At 44.7% G+C, this 27840-nt stretch overlaps 1 protein-coding gene across 1 annotated transcript in view; it reads right to left on the bottom strand.

Annotated features, from left to right (window-relative positions):
• pitpnc1a (phosphatidylinositol transfer protein cytoplasmic 1a) overlaps positions 1-27840 on the bottom strand; it is a 138305-nt gene that overhangs the window by 13585 nt on the left and 96880 nt on the right. Inside the window, exons 2-5 of the mRNA XM_028818898.2 lie at positions 12597-12745; positions 6860-6948; positions 6701-6708; positions 5731-5802 (exon numbers count right to left, since the gene is read on the bottom strand). Of these exons, the coding sequence (XP_028674731.1) occupies positions 5731-5802; positions 6701-6708; positions 6860-6948; positions 12597-12745 (318 nt within the window). The remainder of the gene's footprint in view (positions 1-5730; positions 5803-6700; positions 6709-6859; positions 6949-12596; positions 12746-27840) is intronic.

The raw sequence follows: 27840 nt of genomic DNA on the forward strand, positions 1-27840 counted from the left end.
ACAGACGCAGAGTAAAGGAGGTTCTTTGGTCATGCTAGCTCCGCTAATACAGTGAAGTGACCAGCTCGGCCAAGTGAAACATGCAAGGCCTTCTCTTTCATTTCTCAAGGGATTTGCAGGACCATGTGACCTTCTTTTCGCATGTAAGAAATGACCAGGTTGGTTAAAACAGAGGTGCCCTGTGATAAACTAGCACCCTTGTCCAGGTGTGTTTCTTGCCTTTTGCCCAGGTCTCCCATGACTCTGGTTTGAGACCATCATGTTATGTTACTACAGAGTCTACTTTGAAGACCCTCCTGGCTTTCAAAGATTCATTTTTGTAGTGCTCACACATCACCTGCTTAAGAGGAAGATGGCATGTCACAGGATTAGCTAATCAAGGCCTGGAAAGCTGCTCAATCAAAAAATCCTGTGACTAGTATAAGCCACAGTCCGGTCCATAACCCTAACCCTAACCCTAATGTGGACAGTGGTACAGTTTTAATAATCTTGGCTGTGTGCGCCACCACAAAGGATTTGAAATGAAGCAATCAAGATGTGATTGAAGTGTAGCCTTACAGTTTTAATTGAAGGGGTTTAACAAAAACATTACATGAGCCATTTAGAAAACACAGACATTTTTATACATGACCCCCCCCCCCCCATTTTCAGGGGCTCAGAAATATCTGGACAAACTAACATAATCATGAATATAATGATCATTTTCAATACTTGGTTGAAAATCATTTGCAGTCAATGACTGCCTGAAGTCTGAACCCACAGCCTTCTTCATGTGGGCTTCCACCCAGCTGATGCTTTGCCAGGCCTTTACTGCCGCTGTCTTCAGGCACTGCTTGTTTGTTGGACTTTCTGCTGTCAGTTTTGTCTTCAGTAAGTGAAATGCGTGTCCAGTTGGGTTGAGGTCAGTTGACTAAGTTGGTCATTGAAGAATATTCCACTTCTTTGCCTTGAACAGCACTTAGTTTGCTGTCACAATATGTTTTGGCTCATTGTCCATCTGTACTGTGATGTGTCGTCCTATCAGTTTTGCAGCATTTGTCTGAATTTGAGCAGACGGTATAGTCCTGTATACTTCAGAATTCATCCTGCTACTTCAGCCAGCAGTCATATCATCAATGAACAACCAGTGACCCTCTTCCACTGGCAGTCACCCCATGCCATAACACTGCCTCTGCCATATTTAATTGATATTGTGGTACGCTTAAGATCAAGAGCTGTTCCTTCTCTTCTCTGTTTTCTTCTCCATCCATACTTCTGGTACATATTGATCTTAATTTCATTTGACAAAAAAAAAAAAAAAAGTTCCAAAACTGGATTGTTTTTTTGAAAATATTTTTGTGGTAAAGTCTAATCTGTCCTTCCAATGCTTGAGGCTTATCAGTGATTTGCACCTTATGGTAAACCCCCTGTCTTTACTGTCATGAAGTCTTCCCTTATTGTAGACTTCAGCAATGACAGGTCGACCTACGGAGAGTCTTCTTGGTTTGGCTAAATGTCATGGATTGGCTCTTATTCATCAAAGACAGAATTCTGTGATCATCCAACACAGTTGTCTTCCATGGTTGTCCAGGCCTTCTGGTGTTGCTGAGCTCACCAGTGTGTTCCTTCTCTTTAAGAGTGTACCAGATGGTTGATTTGACCACTCCTGGTGTTTCTTCTGTCTCTCTAAAGGGTTTGTTTTGTATTCTCTGCATAATGATGGCCTGTTTTCAATTACATGGACACTCTTTGGACCTCAAATTGAGAGTTCACAGTGACAGTTTCCAAATGCAAATTCCACACATGGAATCAACTCCAGACCTTCTACCTGCTTAATAGTTAATTAAATAATGAAGGACCTGCTCACACCTGGCTATGGAACAGCTGCTCAGCCAATTGTCCAAATAGTTTTGAGCCCCTAGAAATGGGGGCCATGTATAAAAATGGCTGTCATTCCTAAACAGTTCATACGATATTTTTGGTAAACTTCTTAAATAGGTGGAATGGTGGCTTTGAGGCTAGGGATCTGCATTGGCAATCAGAAGGTTGCCGGTTCAAATGCCAAAATGGATTCTGTTCTATTGGGCCCTTGAGCAGGGCGGCACGGTGGCGCAGTGGTAGCACTGCTGCCTCGCAGTTAGGAGACCTGGGTTCGCTTCCCGGGTCCACCCTGCGTGGAGTTTGCATGTTCTCCCCGTGTCTGCGTGGGTTTCCTCCGGGCGCTCCGGTTTCCTCCCACAGTCCAAAGACATGCAGGTTAGGTGGATTGGTGATTCTAAATTGGCCCTAGTGTGTGCTTGGTGTGTGGGTGTGTTTGTGTGTGTCCTGCGGTGGGTTGGCACCCTGCCCGGGATTGGTTCCCTGCCTTGTGCCCTGTGTTGGCTGGGATTGGCTCCAGCAGACCCCTGTGACCCTGTGTTCGGATTCAGCGGGTTGGACGATGGATGGATGGACCCTTGAGCAAGGCCCTTAACCTGCAATTGCTCCATCCTGGGTGTGACGTTAATCTGCATCCAGTCCTGCATGTAGGCCCTCAAACCTGCAGGGAAAAACCTGGGGGTTGGTGGCAGAATTGGCACTCTGGCCACCATAAAAAACCTCCCACTGTTCTTCTCCATCTGAACTAGTGTGGTGCTGAGGTGTCACCTGTTGCAAGGCTGCACTCGGGTCCTAATCTGGGATCCTGAGGTGGTCTGTCGTGTGGTGGGTGCGACAATGTGCTGTGTCAGCGCCTGCTGCTAACCTCTCTCCTCCTCCTTAAATTAAAACTGAAAGTTTATAGATCAATCACATAATGATTGTTTCATTTCAAATCCATTGTGGTGGCGTACAGAGCCAACATTATGAAAATTGTGTCACTGCCCAAATACTTCTGGACGTGACTGTATCTGTTATCACAGCAGGCTCCATGTTAAGCTTCTCAAGATCTGTTTATGGTTCTGATCAGTGTGAGCAAGAGGGCAGGACATAGCACTGTAGTGGTAGTGCTGTCACATGTGAAGTCCTTTTCCGACAGGATCAGTTGTACACTGGGAGGTGAGGGAAAGTAATTATTACCAGAGGACCTCTGTAATTTTAATCCCGCCTGAACTTCTTAAATGACAGAACCTGGGGTTATTTTTTATGGACTTTTTATAGAAATTAAAAGGTGCTGTGATCTTTACTAAGCTGTGACCACACACTCCATAAAAGGTCACTGATAAAATGATTTGGACACAACTAAAGTTACAGGGGCCCTCTGGTAATAATTACTTTACCCACTTCTTGCTGTAAAACAAATCCAGTCTGAATAGGCCCTTTACTTGCATGCCCGAGTAACGTAACATGTGTGGTATATCGGGGCCGTACAGTGCAAAAACACCACAAACTATTTCTTTTTTCCCTTGTGAGAAAACGTCTTCCCCGTTCCCCCCCAAGTATAATACAGTCCCAGCAATACAGCTCAGTCCCTTCTCTCCCTCTCCCGTCTGCCTTCCTCTCCCAGCAAGCTCTGTCCTCTGCCTCCTGTCTCTGGCTCCTCAAACGGAGTGAGGTGGCCTCTTTTAGGTGATCTCCGATTCTCTTCCGGCAGCACTTCCGGGTGTGACAGAAGTGCTGCAGTCCAGGGCTCCGGAACTGTCCGGGCACCCCCTGGCGGTGGTTGTGCTTCTAACCTCCAAACCCGTAGCCCCGATGTAATTGTGTTCTGGGGGAGGTATTGCGCTGGATATGTCCTCTGCCTCGGTCCTTTCATCATAGGGGGCGTCCCAACTGCCCGCCACACATGCCATCACAACAAATCAGAAATTATTAGAACACATAAGTGCACTCATTCCCTGTGGGCACTGCAGGACTAGGTGAAGGACTAGGACCATCAGTGCTCTGTGTGGCTCAGATCTGTGGCATGTGACATCAAGTCTTGGCTCTGTTCTGTTGAGTTGAGCTGAGCCCCTCGTAGCTCCCTTTTGATAGACTCCTCTGTTCTCATCTGGTTTCCTACAAGCTAAGCTATCAAGAACTGGTCCGTCCTTCTGTATCTTTGTCCACCCAGGACGTATATACCAGAGGGACCGTGGGGTACAGTCAGCACCCATACAGTAACAGCTGCCATGTTACCTGCAATGGAGAGAGCAGCAGATCTGAGAAAAAGCTGCATGGAAACAGGATTGGGTGATGTGGTTAGATAAAAATATGCTCTCCTGTGTGGCTCTTTAATGGTCCTCTAAATTATTAATGGATGGCAATATGATATTTTGTGCACTGAAGTTAAAAATCACAGCAGAACGGCAGAGAAAAAAAAAATAATATGAATGCAGGAGAGAAGGAGAGAGGAGGAAACAAAGCACAAGGCAAATGAATTAACTCCTGGTGGAACAAAAATGGAGCCAGAACAGCCCAATGGCACCCAAATACAACAATCCAGAATGACTGCTTGCACCAAAATAGGACAGTTCAGAGAGTAACTAGCTGCTCTCAGATAGAACAGTGGCACCCACAGAATAACTAGCTGAATCAAAAATGACAGTCCAGAGTGGCCAGTAGTAGAAAGAGAGGATAGTCTGGCAAAAGACCAGTCACACTCAGTAAGGGGAGTTTAGTGAATGACCAGTGGTCCCAAGATAAGAAGGTAGACAATAACCAGCTGCACAAAAGCAGGACAGTTAGCATCAAGGCAGCTAAAGCTAAAACCGTATAAGACATCATCAGTAGCAACATGTTAGAGACTGAACTGAGGTCGGAGAGTTCAGAGGTTGACCATTGGCACCCAGATATGTTGGTACAAAATGCCCAGCTGCACGACAAAGGACAGCTCAAAGAGTGGAGTGGCGAGTGAGAGTGACCAGTCACAAGTAGGCAATCCAGTTCAGAGAGTGACTAGCCTTATCTAGATAGGACAGTCCAAAGATTAAGTAGCTGCACCCAGATTACAGAATGACAGGTGGCAGCAAGATTAAGAAGATTAGAATGACCAATTGCACCAAAATAGGACAATTCAGCGAGTATATAGCCACACCGGCAAGTTCTAGAAATGACAAGTCCAGAGAGTGAAATAAAGTGGCAGGTTGCAGAGGAGGGCTCAGGAAATGACCAAACATGCCCAGATTCCTGACCGAACCCAGGTAGGACAGGCAAAAATGTGACCAGTAGCTCCTAGATATGAAAATATAGAGGGACTAGCTACACCAAAATAGGCAATTCAGAGAGTGATGTGATGCACCAAAATAGGACAATTCACAGAAAGACCACTGGTGCCAAGATAAGATGATCAGAATGGTCAGCTGCCCCAAAATAGGATGGGTCAGAGTGTACAGCCACATGCCATCATATTCAGAGAGTGACATGTGGTACCCATAAGGGACAGTATGGTCAATGAAATAGAATGTCAGTCCTGTGGTCACTTAGAAAGGACAGCTCAGATTTTACCAACCACACCCAGACAGGATATTCCAGAGACTGAACCTAAGTAGGATGTGCCAGAGGGTGACCAGGAACAACCAGAAACACTGTCCAGGGATTTACCAGAGGCACCCAGATAACACAGTCCATAATGACCAGCTGACCAAAAATAGGAAATGCAGAATGTCACAAAGACAGAACAATTAGAGAGGGACAAGCTGTTGTTATACTAGACTGTTACAGAGTGACCAAGAGCACCCAAAAGCACACACTAGCGGCACAGAGACTGCCCAGCCAATGCCCAGCAGTGGAGGACTAGCCAGCCGCCCCGCCAAGAGACAATCACAATAAAAACCAAGATGGCTTCCAACTCACGTGATCATTGCTTCCGTTGTTGTCCTCGTACTTGGTTTCTATGTGAATGGAAAACTTTGGCAAAAAGGAGCACTGCAAAGGAAAAAAATGATAAAAGAAAAGGTCAGCAAAGAGTCAAAATCCCCCCGGAGCAGGACCTGGCAAGTGTCCACTATGTTACGGTCTGCTGCCGGTATGACCAGTTGAGGGTGGCTCTTACACAATGGGGGCATGGAAGGGTCTTTATTGGCCTCTGCATTTGGGGTAGAGGTCTAGTAAGTCTGTAACTACCTTCAAACCTAGGGGTACCTCAGTATGCCTCACACATAAAGCCTGGAATGACAGGAGGCAAAAGAACAAAACAAAAGAGTGCGGGCCTCAAGAAGAAACTTTTGGGCACACTTGTTCATCTGAGGAGCATAATGAAAAGGAAGTCAGCTACACCGCCCCTGGCTTGTGAACAGGAAACAAGTCACGTCAACCCTGGGAAAGAACAACTAACAAACAACGCAGATAACAAGTCACCAAAATGGACACTGGCTATTCACGTACGTAATAATGTCAACAACATGTTAACTAATTATAAGCCATGCCGGTTAGGCAAACTGGCAATGCTAAATTGGCCCCTTATGTGTACTGTATGTGTGTGTGCCCTGTGGTGGGCTGGTGTCCTGTCCAGGGAATGTTTCTGCCTTGTCCTTAATGTCTGCTGGGATAGGGGTCCAGCTTCTCCACGACCCTCCTCTGGTTAAGTAGTTTTAGAAAAGTGATGGATGGCTGGATAGATAATTAATTTAAACAGGCACTGCCCCCTTTCCAGAAGGACACACAAGCATGGCACCTTCTGCTCTTGCTACCTGTGGGCAACTCACACTGCAGTCTGCCTCACTCTTTGTGTTTGAGGACCTCCTTTGAACTGCAGAGGTGTAGTAGTTAATGCTAAAGTATACCACATCAGAACTCATGTACATCAAGAAGACTTGGTACTTACAGTGTACTCTGGTCGAGGTTAAGGAGCAGGGTAGTCCAGGCATGGAGGGGGAGAAAAAGAGAGGCATTATAAATATTTCAGACGTGCCACTTGTAGAGATCACTCTGACTGACTCCTTGCACACAACTAGGTGACCCAATTGTGTTTCACCATACTCACCTGTCACTGTGTAGGGGTAGTAGTTCCACGCTTTCTCTGTTACGTAGAAGATCTTGGGGACCACGGCCCGGGCCCAGCTGGGAAGTTTGCTGGAGAAGACAAAGGAAACTTGTTATGATTACCACTGTGCTGGGAAATAAAATGTCCAGCAGGTAGCAGGACCACATCTCATCTCTCAGTGGGCTGAAAGGACTGGCTCCAGCACTAGGTGGTCCAGGCTCAGTGCTCCAGCACTGGCATCAGCACTGGCATCAGCTGTGTTTAACACCCCACTGAGAGCATCTAGAGAATGGCATCACTGATCTGCTTATTAGGCAATGCACAAGTATGAAACGTGTTTTATTAATCAAACTTGGCATGTTGTCTGTAAACGGCATCTGAGTAAGGTTTAAGCATTGTGGGCAAACTGGCACACATTGGCAATCCTGCACTTCTCACCACCACCAGATTTATCTTCATTTACACAGACAATGTCAGCCTCTTGGAAGCAAAGGGACTGACATGGGCACAAAAACTGAGAAAAAACAAGGAACGTATAGAGGGGCATGAGAGTGGGCATACTAGAGGATACTGCTGCTAAGTGAATTTCAGACGCTTTGGATTGGGGTGTGGATGTTGTAAACCATTTAGGACGGAAGAGCATGGGAATGAGAACAATGTCTCACTTTCCTTGGGAGAGGCAATAGAAATGCACAATGAGAAAACATGAAAAAACAATATAATAAAATATGAGGGATAAAACCATACACTGAACAAGATGATATACAGCAATACCAAGGAGGGCGACACAAGGAACATTCATCCAGCTTTACACATTTTAGGCCATCCTTCCATTTCCTGACCTCATTTTATTCACTAGAAAGTGGTAGGAGAGTCCGATCCTGGAATTGTGAGACGCCAGCACTGACCATTATTCCTCCCTCTTTGATTGTTTAATCAGTCTCTCATCTATTTCTGTGAATCTGCTTATCCTATCAGAGGACTGGGCTGAGTTGCTCAGAGCTTTTCATGGCAACATAGAATGTAAGGCCGGTAACCAGCTCAGGATGGGATGTCAGTCCTTTGCATGACCAGGCCAAATAAGAGTGAAAAACTAAGAGAACCATATGGATACGGAAATGGAAAACACCTCCACCTCCACACTGAAACTGGTAGGGCTGAAAAATAAACCAAAGGCCATGGACTACAAAGCAGTTATCTGCTAAATCATTGAGGTGGTGTAAGACAAAGACCTCATCTCTCTCTGAATTACCAGTGTACTGCTTCCTGACAAAAGGAACCCAATAAAGGATGGATGTACTGGCTCAGTAGGTCTCCATGTATATTCTTCACAGAGTAATACACACACATTTGGCCCGTGGCACCATGCAGTGATTACAAGAGTTCACCTTGTTTCTGTGCTGCAGAAGAACAATGGCAGCAGGCAGCCCCTCGCTCTAATCACATTCGGAATTCCTAACAGGATGAAACAATTTGGGCACTGCAGTTTGAAGAAATATCCTAGCTCAGAAATGCCTCACAATCAGTTATTCTCAAAAATACAAAGCTGCTGCACACACACACACACACGCACACACACACACACACACACTCACACACTCCTCGACCCTGAGCTCCATGCCAGGCTTCATCAGGAAGTCTATGAGCAGCCAAGCAACACTGAGGACTGTGGGAGCTCTTTGTACTGAAAGCATTGAACCGTGTCTGAGTCATTCAGGCGGCTGCTCATTAACATTTCAAATGAAATCTAGCAAAGGACTTCCCTCTAAGGTCCTCAATCCACCTATCTGTCTTTTAAACCAAATATAGATTCTTACATATTTATCTAATGTACATACGTCAGTGCAAACACATTGTGCATTCTCAAACTCTCAGAATCCAATGCAGGGGCTCGGTGACTGATGCCTATCCAGAAAGAACTGGGTACACAACAGGAAACGACCACAGACAGGGGGCCAGTCTATCACTGGGTACGCACACACACACACACACACACTGGCACACCTGTCTTTGGCATCACCTACCATGCGCTATATAAATGTAATGAATTATTATTATTATTACATGCCATAGGATTATCAGGAGGAAAATCCCAGGCAGACAGTGGGAGAACGTGCACAGTCTACAAGGACAAACTACCGACTATGGGCATTGAACCATGTCAAGGTGGCACCACTGTCTCACCCATCTATCGCTAGAGTGCCTTTCATGTTTATCTATCTATCTATCTATCTATCTATCTATCTATCTATCTATCTATCTATCTATCTATCTATCTTATAGTGCCTTTCACATCTATCTGTCCCACTTTTCACATCTATCAATCTATTATATAATGCCTTTCACATCTATCTATCTATCTATCAATCTATCTATCTATCTATCTATCTATCTATCTATCTATCTATCTATCTATCTATCTATCTATCTATCTATCTATCTAATGCCTTTCACATCTATCTATCTGTCCCACTTTTCACATCTGTCTAGCTATCTATTATATAATGTCTTTCACATTTATCTATCCATCTATCTCTCCTATAGTGCCTTTCATATCTATTATACAGTGCCTTGCATATTGTCTTACATGGTACTGTTTATTTATCTATCTGTCTTATCTTAAGTTTATTACAGACAGTTTCAGGGATCTGCCTAACAAATCCATTCATCACTATACTGAGCCCACTTAATCCACTGCAGAGAGCCGGAGTTTATTCCAGCAGCAGTGGGCACAATTTAAGCAGGGCACCATTCCAAAGTGGCAAGGATGGATTTCAAATTCTCTAATACAAGCAGTACTGAGAAACGCCAAAAGAGGGAGTAAGAGAGCCACAAACCAGTGCACACCATAACAAATGGCTGCTGAGCTGGAATGGTTTTCAGCTGCAGGTGACCAGAGCTGATTAGCACTTGGCAGGCCTGACCAGATTTAACTCAATTTTGATTAATATTGACTCTTTTGTTAATACTGCTCTACAGTAAAAGGTCAGCCACAAATAAATATCGGGGCTTTCTAATTTATTTCTGGATTGATTAGTGTTTGCTGAATTGCAGCAGCCATGCTCCTGCTGAGCTCCATGACCACGTCTAATCCTGACTGTGCTTTTGGCTAAATCTTTTTTTTGCTGTAACAGACAGCGCTGGGCTCTGTGTTGAGGTTTCGGCATCGCTGTCCATATTCACAGATATTGAGGAGCTGGTAGGCTAGAAATAATTAGACTCATGATTCCCTCTCAGAGATCCATACTCATCCTCATCATCATCATTACACTTAGGCTCACAAACCCTGTGGGCTGCAAGTGCTCAGCACATGAAATCCTGAACCCCTGGTGCTCCTCAAAGATAAGTCATAATGTCTCCCAGTTCAAGCCCATTGCAGTCTACCAGTGTCCAGTCGCCTATCCTAGAGGCCTGTTTTGACCTGCTGTGTTGTTACTGTAGTTTTCCATAAACTAGGTAATAAAAGAACCTATACAACAGTGACAAGGCGCCTCCTGTAAACTGCTGCTAGAATCAACATACGATGGAGAGATGACAGACATGGGTGTGCAGTGAGACACTCGATGACACAAGGCTGTGAGCTTTTGTTTCCACGGGATGTGGTTTTGTTGCTGCAGGCGAGATGACAAATGGCAGTGTGCACTGTATTGCATGTGTTCACTGTATGTTTAGGGGACCAAAAGCTCTTCTGGGCACCATATACAAACATGAGGGGATAACAGTCTTGGTGACTACTGGGATAAAGAGGGGAGCGTAAGACTTCCAGCAGCCTTTGCCAGTTCATGACGGGGGAGCTGGAGAATGTCAGTGGCACATACTCGTGCCCAATCACGGTGGGGTGAATGTCACTCAAAGTGGGCATTGCCTACTTTGCTAAACTTTTAGTGGCACACAAGGCCTGTTAAAACAGCAGATTTAGCAGTGATGTGCTCCCTTTACCCCCCGCATTCCAGAGAGAACACTAAATGGCTGAACTGCAGCTCTGCCAACACTTTGGTCAGCTCTGTATTTCATCTGATAATAAAGATGTAAATCAGAGTTGAGCTGGCACCTCTGCAAAGACTCATTCAGGCAGTACAGCGCCCAAATCGACACTCATTTTAGGCTTGTCACTGCAAACTGAACTTTGGCTGGATGTGATGGACAAAACAAGTAGGCCTTGGATCTGTAACTGGAAAAGACCTCAATCCACTCACCAGAGGTTAGGTCGTCCTTCAAAACTAGCGATCCATTCTCTTTCGGGGAGCTGAACACCAGCGGGTCACACTCTTTGGGGTGAGAAGTCACCCACTATCTATACTGCAAAAAGCTCATAAGCTTTCTTTGGCCTGGAAGCTACTCCCCATATAGCCTTGGAGATTGTTGCCCTGAACTAGCTTTAAGATCCATTCTACCTTGCCAAGCTCTGTGCCAGTGACTCAGCCCAGTCCGAGAAGCTGTATTACTTCAAGAAGGGAAGAGTAACGCTTTCCCAGTTAGTTTCTAGAGGACACAGCAAAGAGCCTGAGCGAACTGAGGAAGTGAGCAGCACACTACAGCACGGTTAAAAGACCATGTAGCAAAAACCAGGAGTGCACTCTAATGCAAAAGAGTCCTCCATTTGAAAGCAGGGCAACAGCAAAATGCAACTGCACACAACATCTGACATCACCCTTCAAGACCGAGTTTCGAAAACAGTTCAGCAGTGAACAGCCAGCTTCTTCTGTGGTACGTTTGTCCGTCTCATCTGTCTCGTGTCCTCTCTTCTGTGTCAATATGAATGGCACCTTATCATGCTGCTATAATCCTTGTGCTTATCAGTATGCTGCTGCTGGAGTATGTGAATTTCCTCTTGGGGATTAATAAAGTTATCTATCTATCTATCTATCTATCTATCTATCTATCTATCTATCTATCTATCTATCTATCTATCTATCTATCTATCTATCTATCTATCTATCTAGTCTACTATGCTAAAAATTAAATCTATCTATCATATAGTGCCCTATCTATCTATCCTGCCTACTATGCTAAAATTTAAATCTATCTATCTATCTATCTATCTATCTATCTATCTATCTATCTATCTATCTATCTATCTATCTATCTATCTATCTATCCTGCCTACTATGCTAAAATTTAAATCTATCTATCTATTTATCTATCTATCCTGCCTACTATGCTACAATTTAAATCTATCTATCTATCTATCTATCTATCTATCTATCTATCTATCTATCTATCTATCTATCTATCTATCTATCTATCTATCTATCTATCTATCTATCTATCTATCTATCTACCCTGCCTACTATGCTAAAATTTAAATCTATCTATCTATTATATAGTACCTTTACTATCTATCTATCTATCTATCTATCTATCTATCTATCTATCTATCTATCTATCTATCTATCTATCTATCTATCTATCTATCTATCTATCTATCTATCTATCTATCTATCTAAATTGTATCATTATATTTCTTAAAACAAGTATGTTGTAGTTACCTTGATAGTCTAACAGATGCAAACCCATCCCACAGAGAAAGGTAAAGGAGCGTTACCCAATTATTTAAATAATTACTGGCATTGCCAAAGTCTAAATTTGATAATAAAACAGATTGGTTAACATCAGTCAATCCATTCTTCACCCAACATCATTACACAATTTCCTACATTTATTTGGTGCCCCTGTGGGTGGTGAAATTGAGGTCCCTCACATTTTCCTGGGTGGTCTATCATTTACTGACTCTTACCTGTTAAGGTAGACACGCTTCTCGGTGAATTGTCCATGACCGTGGTCTGGATCCTCGTATGGCTCATTCTGGACCACCTCCACGCCCTCTCCACGGTCACTCTGCTCATGGCTATGCTTGCTGATCATGTACAGTTGGCCAATCCTGTACTGGAAAGAGAAAACACAAAAGCTAAACTGGGCGGCCATTAACAGGCTGCTAACAGAGACATATGGCATCACTGAGCACTTGTTAGTCCAGAGGCAGACACCAGGCAGGTGCCAACTCTGGTACTGACTTAAAGAGGGTATCTAAGGCACATCGCCACAATTTTCATGCCTTTACCTTTCAAAGGGAACGTTGTTTGCAAACCAGAGTGAGACCTGAGCAAAACACACATGGCTCCATCTTCTGTGCCCCCAGAGCTCATGCGCCTCCTTAGGACCACTGTGTATTCCTTCTGGCATATTGGTACTCATTTGTGCCAGTTCCTAGTCTGCTGGCATATTACTGAGGACCCAGTAGGGTGTTCCTGTGGTGCCTGCCGGTTACTAACGAGAAGCCAGTATCGAATGGGGGGCAAATTGGCTTCTACGTCTTTAGAGCATAACTGGCTCCATGAGCAGGCCTCCACTATTCTTCATTTCCTGGACACTGGGGATTGCAGCCTGCTCCTCTTATGTCTGTCTTTCATAGTTTAGCCACTGGCACACTTTATTTCCTTTCTCTTCGTCTAGAAAATATTTAGATTGCAGCGCGGCTAAGAAAAGGCCAGCCTGTGTGTGTGTCAAAAATAATGATGGGTAGGCATGAAACCAGGCACAGGTGGATGGCAGGAAGACCGCCAAGCAGCGTGAAGAGGCTGCCGCCCAGCTGGGACCACAGCAGAGAGCAGCAGAATTAAAAGGCCATTAGCCCGTGACTGAATTGTCAATTGCCTTTATTGGATTTGTCACAAGCGAAATTCAATGCAGAAGATCGCAGGCGGGAAACCCCACCATCCCCCACCTGCATGCCACTTGAGCGGCGTGAACGTGAGAGCACACACACACACACACTCATGTATATGGACACAAAGACACGCATAATCAGAGCCATATACACACTCATGCTCTCCTCCACATATGCACAAATACACAAGTGTACCCCCGCAAACACCGCGTGCCCGACTACACTCACACAAACACATTATTGTCCACTCGTGCACAAAAACTCCACACAACGATGCACGCAATGCACTGAATGCGCTGAACGGCAGCAGCCTGAGTGAAGAATGGAATCTGCAAAAAGGGAAGACAACATAGAAACGAGTTAAGATCACAACCGGGAGATCAAGAAAATCAAACTCGGAGCATGAAGCCAAAAATCACACTTGGAGGGCTCTAGCGAGAAAGTCCAAAGCCAGTAAATAAATTAAAAAAAAAAAAAAATGATAATGCAAAGAAACCTGCGCTAGGGACGTACACGATGCTGACCTTTTAAAGGCCATGACGTCCTGCCTAACCGCAGCATAGCAATCATCAAAACAACATCCTAATAAACCTGTCCCCTGCCAGAAGAACAAAACGGCATCACAGCGGTAACTTGATTGACTTTTAACAATGTTAAAAATGCAACCATCTGGAAAACAGATTTGGAAAACCATAAAATTCCTTGGTCTCCAAACCCCCCGAAACAGTGTCTCAACTATTTCTTTACACCTAGGATAAGTTAAACGACATTAAAAACGAACACAGGATCATGACACAGGATTTCTGTACCATGTTTTGTTACAAGTACACAGACAAATGAATACACGTTGTCATGTGCGTGGGTATAGCAGGCCTCTCTCAGGCACTGGTTTGACAGGGGGGACGATTTTGGATGCCTAACAATATTTTCCTCTTTCACCTTCAAAGATGGAGAAGCCAACCCAAAAGAACAACAGCAGTAGCCCCGCCTCTGACCACACCCCTTCCAGTCTGCTGCTTTATAAACCCCTCCCTCCCACAGGGTGCCCTCGACATCTGCTGGAGCACAGACTGGTGTTGACCGGCACTGCAGCAAATGACTTGTTGGTGTTTTTCCTTACATTTCTCAAACCCAAATCACTGGTTATTCAGTGGGACCCCCCCAACCCTCCTGTGAGGTCCACGTGTTGTCTATCCACGATGCACTAATGCTCACATACGTTTATGTAGAAATACAATAATAATTCTTTACATTTATATAGTACTTTTCTCAATTACTCAAAGCGCTCTCCACACAGGGAGGACCCGGGCAGTGAACCCACAATCTCCTTACTGCAAAGCAGCAGCACTACCACTGCGCCACCTGTGAGGATTAGAACTACATTCACACACATGTGCAAAACCTGATTATCTGGGACACTCACATCATGGTATTTGCACACAGGCACACACACATACATACATGTGCACACGTGCAAGTGAAAGCCCACAGAAAAACATAACAATTGCTTACACTGGGGGTTCCCAGCCTTTTCTATGCCCCACACCCCTACTGCAGCTAAACTTGTCCAGAATTACCAAAGTTCTGCAGCTTTTAATTTACTTCATAGAACACTTTAGGCAATAGTGTGGTGCATTTTCAGATAAATCCATCCATCCACCCATTTTCCAACCCGCTGAATCCAAACACAGGGTCACGGGGGTCTGCTGGAGCCAATCCCAGCCAACACAGGGCACAAGGCAGGAACCAATCCCGGGCAGGGTGCCAACCCACCGCAGGACACACACAAACACACCCACACACCAAGCATACACCAGGGACAATTTAGAGTCGCCAATAATAATAATAATTCATTACATTTATAAAGTGCTTTTCTCAGTACTCAAAGCGCTATCCACACAGGGAGAAACCGAGAAGCGAACCCACAATCTTCCACGGCCACCTAACCTACATGTCTTTGGACTGTGGGAGGAAACCGACGCAGACACAGGGAGAACATGCAAACTCCACGCAGGGAGGACCCGGGAAGCGAACCCGGGTCTCATAACTGAGGCAGCAGCGCTCCAATGCGCCACCACAGATAAATCCACAATCCAAATATCTTCTTTTTAAAAGTTTTAGTACAATTCAAAGTAACAGTTCACATAAAAACAGATAAAAAAAACAATATTACAATGAAAAGAAAAGTTCTTGTTTAAAGAAAGTTCTTCTTAAGGCTTATTTATCTTGAATGAATTTTGCTCTAAGTTTCGTCATACTGTCATATTATGTGCGGAACGTTCAGAAAACTGTAGGCCAGTGCCCTGTTAATAAACTAACCTAACCGGCCATGCTAGCAGTGGGACTCTCTCTTAACCGGCTTACATAACACTCTTACACAGGGTGGCGATGGGCCCCGGCCGGGGGAACAGACATGGGCTGGACAACGAGGTGAGCCAACTGGTCCAGTGGTGTAAAGACAACAATCTCTTCCTGAACGTGGGAAAGACCAAACAGATTGTGGTCGATTTCAGGAGAGGTCATTCACAGCACCCCCCACTGACCATCAACGGTGTAGCTGTGGAAAAGGTGAGTAGCACCAAGTTCCTGGGGACATACATCTCTGAGGACCTCTCCTGGTTAAATAACACCACATCACTGGCCAAGAAAGCTCATACCCGCCTCTACTTTCTACGCAAACTGAGGAGAGCACAAGTTCCACGCCCCATCATGTGCTCTTTCTACCGGGGCACAATCAAGAGCATCCTCACCAGCTGCATCTCTGTGTGGTATGGAGGCTGCACTGCCTCCTGTAGGAAGTCCCTGCAACGCACAGTAAATGCAGCCAGTAAGATCATTGGTGCCCCACTGCCCTCCCTCAAGGACATTTTCCACACCCGTCTCACCCGTACAGCCATCAGCATGGCTGGTGACTCCTACCACCCCTTACACTCCCTTTTTAGCCTCCTCCCCTCAGGGAAAAGGTACCGGAGCCTCCGGGCCCGCTCCACAAGACTGTCTAACAGCTTCATCCACCAAGCTGTCAGGATGCTGAACTCTGTCCACTACTTTTCCCCCTTGCCCCCTGCCCCTGGACCGTAATAAGAGTCACTATCTACCAAGTACCCTACCTCAGCTGGTATTATATAAAGACTCAATATTACATTGTACATCTCATAAGCTACTCTATAATGCACCTTCTCATTTTGTACTGTAATTTGCTTTTGCACTACTGACTATTGCACATTGTACACAGGTCTACTTTACAAGTTCTGATGTTATTTATCTCGTATGTTATACTTGTATACTTTTTTTTTTAATATATTTTATTGTACTACGAAGATGAGAGAGAAACAGTATTTCAATTCTCCTGTAAGTTCTGCACATATAGTGAATTGACAATAAAAGGCTATTTGATTTGATTTGACAATACCTCCCTCGGGTCGCTGGGCTTCACGGGGGTTGGAGTTGGTTACAGCCCTGTTGGGATCTGAGGGTGCCGCCAAGGGGTGCTGCAACAACTGCTGAGCCCTCTTGGGTGGGTTTCCTGCCACACCCGGAAGTAGGTCAACGAGCACATGGACCACTTCCGGGGGTCTTATAAAAGGAGCCAGAGTTGGGAGGGGGAGACAATGCTTGGCGGTGAGGAGTGGTGGTGAAGAAAAGGAGAAATTATCTGTGCTTGTTGCTTTTGTGTTTATGGGACTGTGCTGTGCCTGTGGGACACGGGGAAGACAATAAAAGTTTATTTGTTTTTATACGTGTGCTTCCCATGTCTGTCTGTGTCGGGTCGGTGCTCATATAGCGCCTTTGTCACAACATATAGAGCTAAAGGAGGTCCATTTCATGTGAACTTACAGGGGGTAAAAGACTATACCATAATCTAGATATTCTATTGAGATGAAGCAGACACGTAGGTGAATTTAACATTTGCATTAACTTTCTAAGATTGGCTCTTACAACTAGAACTTATCTGATTTATGTTTGCACTCCTGACAAATGTACTATCACATTTGAAGAGGAAGAAGTCAAATTTCTCATTTTTGAACCACAAGCAATACTGTGGGTGAACAAATTGAACTCAGAAAGATAAGCTTTTAACTCAGTGCATAAAATGCAAATATAAATTGACAATTTACCTCTACAAATCTCAATAATCTTGTAAATGTGTCCCCCATTAAGCTTAGACACTTGATTGATGATCCTAGGGTTGGTGTATATACCGCGAAGCGCACCAAGCGCTGCAAGGAAATGTCACACGATCAATGATCGAGGGGTTTGGGGGATTGGAGACCCCCATGGGTGCCAGCAGGCTGCTAAGCAATGAATCACACTCAACAGCTTTGTCCCCTGATGGCACCTGCACTGCAGTTCAAAAACAGATGCGCTTTACGGTTAAAATTGCTGCGCTGCCGCCAGGACCTCCAGTAGAAGAGATGGGCCGAGTGTAAGCAGCAGGTGTTGCATCCAATTCAGTCCCCCTGAAAAATGTTAAGAGTCCGAGCAGCAGGTTTTACAGGAACACACTTGAGAGACAGAGCTCTGGTGAAGAGAGGGCCATACATGGGAATACAGAAGAAAGGACTTGAAGGTACACAATCCAAGACAATTATTCTATGACCCATCTTCATCAGGCACTCTGGCTTATAAGACATAACAGAAGATCAGTGCCGTGTTCCTTTGGAGCAATTTAAATAAGGCACATTATTAACTTCTGCGGTGGGTTGGCACCCTGCCCAGGATTGGTTCCTGCCTTGTGCCCTGTGTTGGCTGGGGTTGGCTCCAGCAGACCCCCATGACCCTGTAGTTAGGAATATAGCGGGTTGGAAAATGGATGGATGGATGGACATTATTAACTTGTTGCTGCCATCTAGTGGATATGTAGTGCTATTAACTTAGTATTTATTTAGTTGATAATGGTAACTTTTTAGTCATTGTTTTTTCCTTAGATGTTTCTCTCTATTATAAAAGAAAATCTTTAGATGAGACTATTTCCAAGAGATTTTTTCAAGTCCCTTCCTCCTCTCAGCCATTTTCAAACACGCCCACGGTCCTCTCACCTCTCACTCGTGTGAATGCTTTTGTCAGTTTCTGCGCTCGCAGCTCGTATACATTTTTACGTTTGTCTCACTTTAAGTTCCCAATAAAAGAAGACTTATTATGTCCAAATCTTATTGAAGAATTTCATCACAAAGGGTTGTCAACAGAAGTAATGAGTACAATCCTAGCACCAAGAAACGATGAAGTCAAGCGAATTAGAGTGAAAATTGTTGATCGGTTACAGGGCAATGACGTGTAAAATTTTAACAGGCGACAAGAAAGGTAATGTAGTGTATCTTCCGCAGATAACATTAGACACCAAAGGAGATCTTGAGATGCCATTCGTATTAAAACGTTTACAGTTTCCTGTTAGAATAGCATTTGCTATGACAATTAACAAATCACAGAGACAAACATTCGAAAAAGTCAGTTTATTTATTAGAGAGAAAGAACGATATTCACTCACGGCAGTTATACATTGCGTTGTCACGATGTAAGTCCATTCAATGCGATATCGATGAAAAGTTAATTTAAAAAATACTGTATTTACGCGTGTACCACTCGCACATTTTTTCCCGAAAATTAGCATTAGAAAATCAGGTGCCCGTCATACACGAGGAAATGTTTACCTGTAATGTTTACTTCTTCTGCTTGGGCTCGCTCTCTCTCTCTCTCTCTCTCTCTCTCGCTCACTCACAATGCACGTCGTACACGGGGCAAAACGGTTTTCATGATTTTCTTTGTAAAAAGTAGGGTGCGAGTTTTACAGTAAAAGTGTAAGTTTAAAAAGTATTTTTGTGTTAATTTCAAAGCCAAACAGTACAAAACCGTATTACTCAATGAATACCTCTAACACAACATAAAACATAGTTTTCTTTCAATTTATTACATTTTACTATTTTTTACTATGGTTGATTACTCGCTGTAATGTAAAATAGTTCTATTATGCATATGTAACAATTGTACAAATTGTACAACTGCATCCCCATACGTGAGCGGCAGAGCCGTGAAGTGCCTAGCGTGTAGTGCCCGCCTGGGGGTTGGTGAGCGAAGCGAGTGGGGGGGGGGGGGGCAGAGCACCCTAGTACAGCGGAACCTTGGCTCATGAACGTCTCAGTACACGTAGAAATCGGTTTACGACCAAAAAGTTCGCCAAACTTTTGCCTCGGTTCACAACCACACACTCTGTATACGAACAAGCCAGTTTCCCTTTCGGTTTGTACATGTTCAGTCTCTCCCTGTGCATTTCCTGTACAGCGAGCAAGAGAGGGAGCGAGAGACACACACACGCACACACACACACACACACACACACACACACACACAGGCAGCGCGAGTGTGAGAGAGAGCTGGACTCATAAGGTAGGAATGCAGTTAAAGAATGCACCGGGCTTGATTTTGTTTTCACTTCTGTTTACAGTGATCGGTTCGTAGCGTGCATTGTTGCAATGTTACTTTTCTTGGTGGTTTATTAAATTACGGATTTTTTCAAATGTTCATTTTTTTCCCTGTGCTTAAAACTCATTAAAAAAAAAAAAAAAAAAGTGTTTTTAGCCAGCGGTTGGTAGCGCTATAGCGACATAGCTATAGCTACATATTGTTGTGAATTTCCCATTGGGATTAATAAAGTATCTATTTATCTATCTATTGCAGTGTTAGTTTTCTCTGTTGTTCAAGGTTTTCTCAGTGTTATTCAATGTTTTTACATTTAGTTTACTATTACGCTGTGCATTCTATGGTTTAATTAACTATATTTGTGCTTAAAAACTTAAAAAAATATATATATTTACATACAGTTCGTATGGTCTGGAACGGATTAATTGTATTTACATACAATCCTATGGGGGAAATTGCTTCGGTTCACGACCAAATCGGTTAACGACCAGAGTTTTGGAACGAATTATTGTCGTGAACTGAGGTTCCACTGTATATGTAAAGAAAAAAAATTTCATTACCCAGCATTCAAAGTTAGACTATACCAGAAATAACTGCAAAGTTTTATAGAAATAGGTGCGGTGGTGTTCACGCGAGGCTCTAACAGCTTTACACTGGATATACAGATATGCTTGTGGATAGGTGTGTGACTTTTAGTTGCTATTGTGTTGTCGTCAGCTGTTCTGAGGAGACATGCAACTAAGAATTTCATTGGACGTGTACAAGTGGCAGTAAACTTTATTGGAACATGTGAACACATGCAATGAAATAATCGGAGAGAGACGCACACAAATGTGCTTCAACACACTTACTCCTATAGCTAAGCACACAAGCAGTCCTTCAGTCCTGCACACAAACTACTGTATTCTCATATTTACATCCATTCGTGAACACATTCACACGTATAAACAACAATCAGACACAAAGTGCCACATCTGATCATTCAAATGATCAACTGCACTGCACAGAAACACATTCTCACTCATGACAGAAACTTGTGCACTCACATGTGTTGTGGATGAGTGAGAGAATTCTTCAAGTTGGGGGGCCAAGCAAGTCGCCCCTTTTAATAATGGTGTTGGCAAAGCAACAAAATAAACAAGAGCACGGTGGCGCAAACCAAACAAAATAATGATCGGGCTGTGAGGCCTCCAGAATAAAATGTGCACTCAAGACTCAGGTTGGTGCTCTGTCTGGCAGTCTGCTCTTTCCCCAAATAAGATGCCACCTTCGGGGGAGGGGCTTCTCGGTCTTGCAGTCCACGGACCGGAAGGGGCAGAGTTAGTTGCCCTCATTGGACATCTTCTTGGACATGTGGGTGTAAAAAGAGACAATACCATAAGCGACGGCACCCCCACGTGCCCTGGCATGGTAGTCCTCACCTGTGATGAACCTGGAAGGTGACCCACTGATGCGCACGCGTGACGATGTATGCCCATTGTCCTGACTCGGAGAGAGACACTAAGAGTTTTCAATGATAAGGATCAGGAGAAACAATACAAGGAACGCACCAAAGTCAAACCCAAAAGTCATGCCGGTCTGTCGTTAAGTTTTAATCACTAAACAAAAGTGGAAGTCCACGGTGGGCTGGCGCCCTGTTCGGGATTTGTTTCCTGCCTTGCGCCCTGTGTTGGCTGGGATTGGCTCCAGCAGACCCCCATGACCTTGTAGTTAGGATATAGCGGGTTGGAAAATGACTGACTGACTGACAAAAGTCGAGGTACCCAATGACAAGAACACAGTTATAAAGCCAGGAAGGATTCACCAAAAGATTTGCAAGCTAACACCGGGATGTATCTGCAGACTCAGATGTGAAATGGTGGCCAGTGCCAACCTTGTAACCTAATGCCTGTGTGTCGTCAGATACTGTGAGCTCCGTGACCACCTCCCCATCTCAACTGGGAATCATGGCACAGTGGCACTCCTGAACAAAACATACTATTAAAAAATATTCCAACTCTCTCAAAAAGAAACTGACAAAGCAAAAAAAAAAAAAAAAGGCAGATCACAGCAGCCATGACCAACGTGGCACACAGAGGCACACGAGCAGATCTCACCTGCTGTCACTTGCAATGGCCCAGAAGTGCCTGGTTTGCATTTCAAATGTTCTATGTTCACGTCAGTCAGTTCAGGCCTGTGGCAGCAAAAAAAAAACAAAAAACCAACAAGCAACCCCTCCAAACCCCCCCCCCACCCCCAATGCCATTCTTCACTTTTATTCATTTCCAACGTGCTTTAACAGGGCAGCCGCTTGCATGTCTCCGGTGAGGTGGGCCCTGTGCTCCCTAGCTGTCGGCAGCCCTCCTAGGCACTTAGCCTCTCGTCAGTCACTAATATTTCTTCCCAATTGCAGAGACACTTCAAATGATGGATTACAGCGCTTTCACACGTAATCCGCTTAATCTCCAGCGCTTCTAACCCCTTTCATCTTCGGTGCTGCCACTGACGACACAGACATTGGGGGGGGGGGGGGGGGGGGGTAAAGGAATAGGCGAGCGATCACAGCCTCCCACACACTGAGCCTCTGGGTCCTCTCAGTCACGAGACACAGGAAAAGTGGCCAAGGGCTGCAGTCGCCAGGCCAGAGGATGGACAATAAAGCCCAAGACTGGAGATGCAGAGGCTTATCTGTTAAAAACCCCAAACTGTTCTCCTGGCTACAGGCCCTTCCCCATAGCATAACAAAAAGAATCAATTAATCAATAAATTCTTTATTGTCATGTGTACAAGTACCATGTACAATGAAATGCTTGCTTGCATGTGCCCCCGCAGACAGTGAACATAGACAAAAAAAAACCACAATAAATAAATGAATATAAATAAGTAAATAAATAAAACCATAATCCTAGGAATAAACAGAGACAGTGGCAGAAGTATATGTGCAGGTAGCAGTGGAGGTGACACAAGGTTACCGATTGTTCATGAGTCTGATTGCAGTTGGGTAGAAACCTGGAGGTGTGAGTTAGAATGGACTTTAGTAGCTTCCCAGATGTAGGAGGCAGACAGCGTGTAGTGTGGATGTCATGGATCGCATGTGTGCCTGTGATCTGCTGTGCTATGTTCACCACACGCTGCAGAGCTCTGCAGTCCTGAACTGAGCAGTTGCTGTACCAGGATGTGATGCGTCCTGTCAGGATGGACTCCACAGTACACCTGTAGAATCTGCGCAGGGTTGTGGGGGACATCCAGGCTTTACTCAGTCTCCTGAGGAAGTAGAGGTGCGGTTGGGCTTTCTGCTGCAGTGTGACTTGACCATTTAAGGTTATCAGTGAGGGTGACTCCGAGGAACCTAAAGCTGCTGACCTGCTCCACAGCCTCACCTGTGATGTAGATGGGACTGTGCTCTGTTGCCTGTTTGCGGAAATCCACAGTCATCTCCTTAGTTTTGCTAACGTTGAGGGTGAGGTTGTTGTCTTGACACCATTCTGACCTCCTCCCTGTAGGCCGTCTCATCGTCCTCGCTGATCAGACCTATTACTACGTGTGCTTCTTTCCAGCCTACCTACTCCAGCAGCACTGACAGCCACTTTGCAGACATGAAGTATGTGCCTGGCTGTTGATGTTTAAGGGACCTGTTAGTCCACGTCTCAGTACATTTTATAACAAACCCTTACATGGGATGGCCAAGATAAATCCACAGTGCCAGCTGTGAAGTGTGCCCAAGAACAGACAGGCACACAAACCACCTGCAGAAGGCTGTGGCTCCACAGATGACCCTTTAATTAGCGATGCCTTGGCACCCCACACTTATGCGTCAGCCCAGCAGAAGCAGCCAGATCTGTCAGGCACTAGTCACACAGGAGGGGCTGAAGCCTCCAAAGAAAAAGATGAAGAAGCGGAACAAAAGCGGAGAACAACACAGAGCACACATTCCGTATGACAGCTCTATTCAGACGGCTAGCAAAGGTCTGTTGTTTTGTGTCCCCCCCCCACCCAAAATCATTGAACCAATCAAAACCAACAATTCAAAGCCCCATGTCTCTTTGCTATAATTAAATTGTGAAGGTGGACCGAAGGATGCTGTGAGGAAAAATAACACTGCTGGGCGCATTGAGATGGCGACAAAATGAATCAAGGAGGGAGGCAGGTAAAGGTGTCAAATACAGAGACTGGGGGCTCTTGGCTTGTGATCTATGGATGTTTATCACTAAAGAGGGGGAATCTCACATACATAACTGGATATCAGGGCTGTAGAAGACAAGAGGGCAGGGAAATGAACACAAAGGAGTGGAGAAGAGAGAGGAAGGGGTTATAGGGAGCAAAGCATACTGGGAAGTATGAAGGACGGAACACGAGGGGGAAAAGAGCAAAGGGGATGGATATGACAGAGAAAAGGGGAGGCAAAGAAGGGAGAACAGGGGATGGATAGAAAAGAAAAAAATATGTAGGTATTAGAATATACAGAAGAAAATAAAATGAAGAAATAGGAAGAGTTTAGCGGGGCTTGACACAAAGGAGAAAACAACAACAACAACATTCATTTATAGGCATATTTTCATACAAATGATGTCACTCAAAGTGCAAGATGAGAGGCTGACAGTGAGAAAGAAGAAAACAGACAAAAAAAAAGAATTATATGGGAATGGATATTAAAGAAGAAAAGAGTATGGGGGCCGAACATAAAGAAGTGAGTATAGGGGATGGATAGAAAAGAAAAAGGATAAAATGACAGAGAATATGGGGGATGGATACAATGGAGAAAAAGAATATAGAGGGGCTTGATACAAAGTCAAAAAAAAAACTATGGGGGAGCTGGATAAGCACAGGGGTCTGGTTAGAAAGTAAAAAAAAAGTACATGGGGGGCTTGACATAAAAGAAAAGAAAGAATATAGGTGACAGTATGGGGGGGGGCTGTACACAACGGTGAAAAGAGTATAAGGGATGAAAGCAAAAGAGGAAAGAGGGAGGCAAAGAAAGGAGAAAAGACAGAAAAAATACATAGGGGATGGACACGGTGGGTGCAGACACAAAAGAAACAAGACATAAAGAAGAAAATAACATGATGAAGAAATGAGACGGCTTGATACAAAGGAGAAACTAATCTGAAGGGGCCGAACAGCAGATAAAAGAACTATAGGGGGCTGGAGATAAAGAGTTGGGGGGCCGGACACAACAGAGAAAAGAGCATAAAGGATAGATAGAATACAAAAAAAGATTATAGGAGGACGGGAAGAAATGAGAAAAGTGTACGTTGTAAGATTGACGCTGTATAGCGCCTGACCCAACACAGATTGACACGGAGGCACGTGTACAATAATATAAACTATTTATTTTCTTCCCCTGTGGGCACACGTCGTCCCCGTGGCCCACAGGTAATACACAGTCCTAGCACTAATCGCACCAGTACAACAAGCACTTTCCTCTCCTTGGCACCACCACCCAAGTCCGGCCGCTGAGTGGTGGTCGCTGGCTCCTTTTATAGTCCACCCTTGAAGTGCTCCAGGTGTTTGATCACCAAGTTCCGGTTGCACTTCCGGGTGTGATGAATATGCTGCCCATATGGGCACAGGAGTCCCAACACAGCACCCCCTAGCGGTGCCTGTGTGACCCAACAGGGCTGCACCCAACTCCAATTCCCAGGGAGCCCTGCGGGAACCCGAGGCACTGCTCTACCCCAGGGGGGGTGGCCATCTAGCGTCCAGGGGGAGGTATTGCAGTGTCCAGGGCTGCTCCCGCTGAATATAGTGTGCAGGGGCGTCCCGGCTGGGCATGGACGCCGGCCGCCTGCCACAACGTGCTTGATACAAATGAGAAAGGAATACGGGGGGAGGATGAGAAAAGAGGCCTGAAATGAGTCCTCACAGCTACTGGTATGGCACATTACTCTTTAAGAAGACAGCACAGGTTTATGTGGTGTCGGTGTGGCTTTATGGCAGGGTACAGCATTCCTGGTGCTGCCAAAGGCTCTTTTTCCAAGAGAGAGTGCTAGAATCAGGAATATGCAGGTGCTTCTTGTATGACTTCCCCACATTTGGAAATTTAACCCTCACGTTGTTTTTAACCATTCCAGGGTGCCCGGGGTTTTGTCTTTCTTCAAATGGAGGCGCGCACTTGTGATGTGACTTGAATTCAACAAATTGCTGGCTGGTCTCTACACAGCACATTGGGGGTTAGCAGGGCTTTGTAAAATTAGTGAAATGGCCCAGAAAGGAGTGAGCCTGTTAAATAAATTGGGGTGAAAGGAGTGGGAGAGGTCAGCCAATTGCAGTCAAAAGGCCCAAAAGTCACTCAGGCTAGTAGAGGTTCATGTGCATGCCACGCTTAACAGAAGACAACTTTCCAATGGAAATCAAACAGCTGTAAACATTACAAAGACCAAAAACATTTACTTTCCGATATGTGGCTGAACAGAAAATAATAATTCGAGGTGACCTATTACTGGTACAAGAAGGGTGCAGCAATGGCTGGCTTGGACCTTGAGATCTTGTTCTGGATGGGGAGCAGTCACCGGAGTGTACAGTGCACCACACAGGGCCTGAACTTCAACAAGTTTAAAAAGTCCGCTCACGCCACGAATGGTGGCTCTGAGGCTAGGGATCTGCACTGGCAATCGGATGGTTGCCGGTTCGAATCCTGTAAATGCCGATAGGGACTCTGCTCTGTTGGGCCCTTGAGCAAGACCCTTAACCTACAATTGCTGAGCGCTTTGAGTAGTGAGAAAAGCATTATATAAATGCAAAGAATTATTATTATTTCATTTTGTTCAGCTTCAAAGAAGTTCTTTGATTTTGTTCATTTTTGCCATTTATGGGCAAATTTCCTAATTGAGTCACAAAGAAGAGGCTTTTTTTATGAGCTTTATATTTCTACTAAGATGGTGCTTACAGCTCACAGAAATATCAATTTATTGCAAATGACAATATAATGCCCTCTCAGGGTTGGGGGCAAGATCCTGCCCCAAGTGGAAGAGTTCAAGTATCTCGGGGTCTTGTTCACGAGTGAGGGAAGAATGGAGCGGGACATCGACAGGCAGTAATGCGGGCGCTGCATCGGTCTGTCGTGGTGAAAAAGGAGCTGAGCCGCAAGGCAAAGCTCTCAATTTACCAGTCGATCTATGTTCCTACCCTCACCTACGGTCATGAGCTATGGGTAGTGACCGAAAGAACGAGATTGCGAATACAAGCAGCTGAAATGAGTTTCCTCCGCAGGGTGTCTGGGCTTTCCCTTAAAGATAGGGTGAGAAGCTCAGTCATCCCGGCTGACTTGGGAACGCCTCGGGATTCCTCCGAAAGAGCTTGAAGAAGTGGCCGGGGAGAGGGAAGTCTGGACATCTCTGCTCAAGCAGCTGCCCCCACGACCCGATCTCAGATAAGCAGGAAAGGATGGATGGATGGATGGACGGATGGACAATTTATTGTCCAGCTGAGAGGAGAAAAGAGTTTTTGGGTAGAAATTAGCTAGGGGCATAGACAAGGTGTGAAATTCAATAAGGGCGCGCACAAAAAGGCGAGCTTCAAAAGGACGACCTCAATTGGGCGCAGCGAATAAAGGCAAACGCAACAAAATTATTACAGAAAATTTATTAGATAAAGGTAATGATTGAACGCATAAAAAGGTGAAAACAAGAATATTAAAATAGCCAATTAATTAATGCATGAACTTCTAATGAACTATTTCTAAAGCTCTCTATATTTCGTTGTTTTCTGCTCTTACTCATTGTTGTGTTACACTTGAAGCTGTAGATTATGTGCAATGCCACGTAGATATTTTATTATTATCTACTATTATTATCTATCTATTATTATCTAAATTATCTACGAACGCCTTTATTCGCCGCGCCCAATTGAGGTCGCCCTTTTGAAGCTCGCCTTTTTGTGCATGCCCTTATTGAAGGATACCGTGAAATGGGGACCCCCAAAA

This window comes from Erpetoichthys calabaricus, chromosome 14 (assembly GCF_900747795.2).
Source record: "Erpetoichthys calabaricus chromosome 14, fErpCal1.3, whole genome shotgun sequence".
Classification (NCBI taxonomy): Eukaryota; Metazoa; Chordata; class Cladistia; order Polypteriformes; family Polypteridae; genus Erpetoichthys; species Erpetoichthys calabaricus.